The 6,210-nt window shown below is 31.3% G+C and overlaps 1 protein-coding gene across 1 annotated transcript; it reads right to left on the bottom strand.

Moving 5' to 3' along the window:
* Window positions 1-2,955: 2,955 nt before the first annotated feature.
* Window positions 2,956-5,138, bottom strand: LOC118039752 (3-ketoacyl-CoA synthase 4). The gene has a single exon (XM_035046547.2). It carries the CDS (start codon window positions 4,738-4,740, stop codon window positions 3,208-3,210), a length of 1,533 nt encoding a protein of 510 aa, XP_034902438.1. The 5' UTR covers window positions 4,741-5,138; the 3' UTR covers window positions 2,956-3,207.
* Window positions 5,139-6,210: the final 1,072 nt, after the last annotated feature.

The raw sequence follows: 6,210 nt of genomic DNA, 5'->3' as shown, positions 1-6,210 counted from the left end.
TATATATATATATGAATTAATTAGGAACGGATCAAGGAGGAGTTTTAAGATATGCATGAAATAACAATAAATTATACTTTTGCCGCTAAAAAATATTGTATGATTTTTACTATTCTGTTATAAAAGTTAATATTTGGACTATTTAATATATTCCAATTTTGGAAAAATGTATTGTTTCCTGTTGTGTTTGTAGCAAATAATCAATTTCCAACATGCATCCAAATTGTATGAATTTCCAAAGTCTTTATCAATTTACTTTAAATTGATAAGGATTAAAATTATTTATTTGGAATTAAGGATGATAATTTAATTTAAAATTGATGAGCATTAACCCTTGTTAAATGAATGAGTTCTTTTTATATAGTTACTTTAGCTATAATGAATAATGAACATGATATTATCAAACCTAATTTGAATCTCGAATCTAATCTAACCCCGGGGTGTGTGTATTTTTTTGAATTTAATAGAATATATTTATACTTCAAATATTTGATATTATTTTATTTTATTTTTAATAATAAATAATGCTAAAACATAGATATATAAAAATATAAAAATACGTGAAGCTCGATAAAAATATTTAACTTTTTTACTTGATGGTAACAAATATGATATAAATATAGAAAAATCTAACTCATGAGTACATGTTATAATCCCTAGTATGATTTTTTTGTTGGGTTGACGTGGAAAATAATTTACACCCTGTTATTAATGATTGAGAAAGATTAATTATTATTTTAATCTAACAAGAAAAACCATAGAAAAGTTACCTCCACGATATTTCTAGAAGAATCCGGATCCACTCAAGTTTCCAAGCCTCGTAACAAATCAACAGAAATGTGCGTCAAGTATTTGGCTTAGAATATTTTCAATTATCTATATATCTCTTTCACAATTACATCCCTTGGCCACATGTCACATTGATAATAGGTCTAATCATTTCATTAAATTAAAATAATATATTATATATATATTTTAAAAAATTATTTTTAAAATCAGTACATTAAAATAATAAAGAAAACATCAAATAAATATTAATTTAAAATAAAAAAAATATTATTGAAAAAAAAAAATAACTCAAAACGATGACAAATATAATTTGAAATATTTATTCTAAAGTTAGTAGATAGTTGGCAAGTACATTGAACTTGGAATACTTTTCGTAAATAATCTAAAATAAAAGATGGCAAGCACATTTATCATGCTAGTTACACATCACATTTTACATGGATTCAAGGCGTAGGAATAATAACCTTGAACCTCAAGGTGAAAGAGAATCTTCTTTACTAGTGAACTTCATCTTCTCTTCATTTTCTATCTAACCAAACACAGCCTTACAAGTTCTTCACTTCCTATCAACCTTGAAAAATCATTTAGTGTTCACATTTTCAGCAACGTCATCGTATTGTAACATGTTAGTCTTCACATGGCCTCCTAGTGACTCGTGAACAAATCATAAACCAGTTCCATATTTCAAGACTTTTGGATGGGATATTAAAGTGTGTTTGGTATGTAAAAAAAATTATTTTATAAAAAAGTACTTTTAATTAAGGTTAGGGAATTGAACAAAAAATAATTTAAACAGCTAGTTTTTTTAATATAAATAGCAACGGCTAGGTTTAACTAACTGGTGAATCTTAAATAATAGTTTTTTTTTTTTTGTAACTTTAAGGGTAACTTAACTTATTAGGTTTCAAATTTATTTTCAAATAGTCACAAGTTCGAAACCCTTTAGAAATTACTAGAGATTCTAAAGGTTTACATGGTTTTTAACTTCAAAATCCATGAAATTAATTAAAATGAACACAAACTGAACTCAGACACTCATATATTAATAATAATAATAATAATAATAAAGCTCACTGTCTCAGTCCCAGGTACTGATAAACCTGCCGTTGCTTCCTGTGTTTTCCACTTAGAAATGATGTTAATATCTCACCAATCACAGGAACACTTATGATCGAAGATTTCTGGGAAAGCTAGGAATCAAGCAAGCTAAGAATCAAGCAATCTAGGAATCAAGCAAGCTAGGAAAGTCCAAAAGTTAATGCGCAAGGCACGTTCATCGTGTAGAAAAAACAGAATCAGACACAGATGCTTTATGTCAATCATCATTCTTGAGAAAAAGCTTGGAAATTTCGCAATTGCAAGCGATACTTCGTTTGTAGCTCAAGTTTCATGCATAGTTCTATACTACGAATCTACAAATTAGCCATAATTTCACAGATCATTCACACTGTGAAAATCCTGCTTGATAATGAAAGAAAGGGAGAACTAAATCAAAACTCATTGGTGAAGGGAAAACAAATTGCCATCTCGTCCAGTTGAAAGCTAAAACCAACAGCATGAGAAAGTATGGTAACACTACTTAGCAACGGAAGACATGGAAAACATAAAAAAGATAATTGAGGAGAATTAAAGCACGAAATTATATTTAAATTGGGAATTTCTTTTTCTGATGATAAAAGGGGACATGAAATAAGCACAAGAGAAAAAAATACCTCACGAAGCAATCAGTACTTTGATGAAACTAAATCTCATTTCATGATCTTCACCGACAACACAGAATTCAAATCCAGAAAGTCTAGCTAGCTGTGCAACATTACAAAGACTCGAACTGCCTTGTGGCGGTAAGATTTGGTCACAGATGGACAAGAAATTCTGAAAGCAAGGAAGCATTGGGAGACCAGGAGCAAAAACTGAGGCTCCCTGTATGTTCCCTCAACTTCTTGTGCTTAACAATTAAACTAAAAATTCGATCCAAAGAACAGAGAGATTCATATTCATTTTTGACAAATTCCTTGATAATAATGGACTGGTGTCTTTAAATTATGTTGAAAGCTACAATTTCTTCTATATGTGGATCTTAAATTCTAAGAAGGAGGAGGAAGAAAAGACTAAATGAACAAGTTCGTCTAAACATGGATTTTATATGCCTTTAAGAAAACTAAAGACTTCATAATGATTTGAATACATTCAGAATAAAATCCATCAGAGCAGTAAAGTATAGTCACACTAGAGAAGAGGTTCGGCATTAATATAACCCAAGATACTAGAGCAAATAGGAGAGACACTATGACTCTCAAAACCAAATCACACATGACCTAACCCGATAAATTAACAAAGGAAAAAAAGATAGCAGAGTAATTGCCCAGTCTATCAAGGACACTTCTCCAAATTAAGAATCTATAACCAAATTGTAGCAAGCTACATGACTATCTGCACTGGATACTTGTCAATGCAATCCTCCCATGGATTACTAGTAGATGGCTTGACATACCTCAGAGCCTCCCAAACCGCACTGTTGCACTTGAAACCACTGCCAAAAGCAATCTGCCACACCCGGTTCCCCCTCCGCACTCTTCCCTTTGCCTCGGTGTAAGCCAACTCGTACCAAATTGAGCTTGATGAAGTGTTGCCAAACCGATGAAGAGTCATCCTGGAAGCTTCAACGTGAACAGGCAAAAGCTGCAGATTCTTCTCAAGCTCATCAATCACGGCTCTCCCTCCAGCATGAATACAGAAATGATCGAAGGCAAGCTTAAAATCTGGGATATAGGGCTTCACTTTTGCATTGAACAATTTCTTAGCAACTAAAGTTGAGAAGAACAAAAGTTGCTCACTAATCGGAAGAACCAAAGGACCCAAGGTTGTAATATTAGTCTTAAGTGCACCACCAGCAATTGCCATGAGATCTTTTGATAAAGAAACCCCTGTTTTCCCAGCATCATCCTGCTCCTGATAAACACACTTGAACGCCTTATCATCAGCTCCTTTATGGGTTCTAACCACATGAACAAGCTTATACTTTGCTTTTCTCCTGTCTTTAGCTTTATTCGACAATAAAACAGCAGAACCCCCGACTCTAAACAAGCAATTAGGTATCAGCATTGACTTCTTGTTCCCAAAATACCAGTTCTGTGTAATGTTCTCAGTACTCACAACAACAGCATAAGTATTCCTATGGATTTGCAACATATCTTTAGCAAGGTCGACAGCAATAACCCCAGCACTACACCCCATACCCCCAAGATTAAAGGTCCTAATATTCCCTCTCAATTTATACTTGTTAACAATCATTGCAGACAATGATGGTGTAGGATTAAACAAACTACAATTTACAACAAGAACACCAATATCTTTAGGCTTGATATTAGTGTTTGCAAATAAAATATCCAGTGCTCCAAACATCACCTGCTCTGCCTCTTCTCTTGCTGCTGCCATTGATGGTCTTGGTGGAATATAATGCATAGCTTCAGGAACATAAGTTTCTTCACCAAGGCCTGATCTTTCCAAAATCCTCCTTTGAAATTCCAATGAAGAATCATCAAAATCACCAGTCAGCTTTGAATGCTCCATGAACTGTTCATATTTGACTTGCAACTTTGCTGGAGGCTTATAACAAGCATAATCAACAAGATAAACGGATCTGGGCCTGGTCACGATATAAACCGTGGCTCCAAAGACCAGAAAAACAGAACAAATAATGACACTAACAAGATTATATTGAAGGTGAAGCCAAAGCTGGTGAATGTCATTTGGGTTCAATTGAGAAGCTTGAAAAATAACAAAAGCTATTAAAGGGACAAAACACAGAGTCAACAAATGAGTTATCAAATAATGATAACCCAACTTGACATACTTAAGATTCACACTTTGCAAGAAATCAGGCAATCTTCTTGATTGTCGGATCTGGACTCCATTGGTGGTGGTGGATTCGGTTTCAGGGGGGTTGTTCATATTGTCTTCCCTATATTTTCAAGGCTTTCAAGACGGGTTCCTTTTGGCTTATGGAGTGGTGGTAAGAGAAACGGTGTTGTTGACTATCTATGGTTTGCATATAAGAGATTAATGCAAGTTTAAAATACGGATCTGATGAAACGATAAAGAAAAAGAAATGAAGGTGGGTGAGTTTAGAAGGGTTTGATACCACGACCCAGACCCAGAAACAACGATTAAAGACAACCTATATTTTGAGTAGATAACTGGTGATGACGACGACGATGATACATGAAATCTTCAATCGTTACTTGTCTCTGTTTTTTTAGTCATTGTTTCATCTATCTTACATTTGTAGAGGGATATTAAAATAAAAATAAAATGCTGTGTAATGATTTTGGTCAAGATAGGAGGAAGAGAGAGGGAATGACGCACATGGAGAAGATAACTTGAAGGTTATGTTTTTCGATGATAAATGATAAAAGGAATTATTTTTTAAAAATATTTTTTATTTAAATATTATTTTTTATTTTTTAAAAATTTATTTTTAATATTACCATATTAAAATGATTGAAAATTTTAAAAAATCTATATTTTTTTTAAAACATACAATAAGCTATATTCTCAAACACTTCTCAAATATAATTAAAATATAATTTTATGGAATAAGATTGCTGTATAAATTTTAATTTTTATTATTAAATGTTTTTTGTTCAAGCATTATGGTCTTATAAGAGATTTACAAATAATCCAAAAATCAACTTAAACAAGGAAACTTCAAAGTAAAATAAAAATAATCCCTTAACAAACTAGAAAAATAAAATTATTAAGCTTAATATTTAATTTACTAAACTAAATAGAAATAAATAAAAATAATTAAGGAAAATATAATTTTTCTTAAAAACCTTTTGCATAGATCTTCTTGAGTTGAAAAAAACTTGCATGAAGTGTAAATTACTCTTGCCTTGATCTTGTGGATATATAATCAATGCTCTCCAATCTTTTTTCTTCTTCTTTGTTGCAGGTTAATAATAATTTTTAATATCAACTTGAGTCCTTTCTTGTTAAATGAGAAAGACAAATGATTTTTCTTCCATAAACTTTTAGAGTAATGAATTGCAAATCTCGAATTTTCTTTATCAATATGTGTTGTATCTATATAATCCCTAGATAAATCTAACTTTGTGATAACACAAATTTATAATCAAATGGATTAATACAAATTAAATTAACAATTTTATTTTTTTAGGTACCTTCCATATTATTTTTATATTAGACCTCTAACTTATAAATAAGAACATTGTTGATGGTATCATCACTATCATTACTACCACTGATTCTGCAATCACTATCAACATAATCATTATAAAATAAACATCATAAATTGGTTGTAACATGCATAACTTTTAGAATACAATTTTAAAATAATGCCTTTTGGGTAATACAAAAATCATGATATTATTTTGTGAAATATAAACAACGTAGACAATA

The sequence above is a fragment of the Populus alba genome, chromosome 4 (genome assembly GCF_005239225.2).
Source record: "Populus alba chromosome 4, ASM523922v2, whole genome shotgun sequence".
NCBI lineage: Eukaryota > Viridiplantae > Streptophyta > Magnoliopsida > Malpighiales > Salicaceae > Populus > Populus alba.
The sequence above is the reverse complement of the archived record's forward strand: the minus strand, read 5'-3'. Positions and strand labels throughout refer to the sequence as shown.

Excerpts from the sequence above, each read along its gene's own strand:
- LOC118039752 (XM_035046547.2), bottom strand. The coding sequence starts at position 4,740 with ATGAACAACCCCCCTGAAACCGAATCCACCACCACCAATGGAGTCCAG.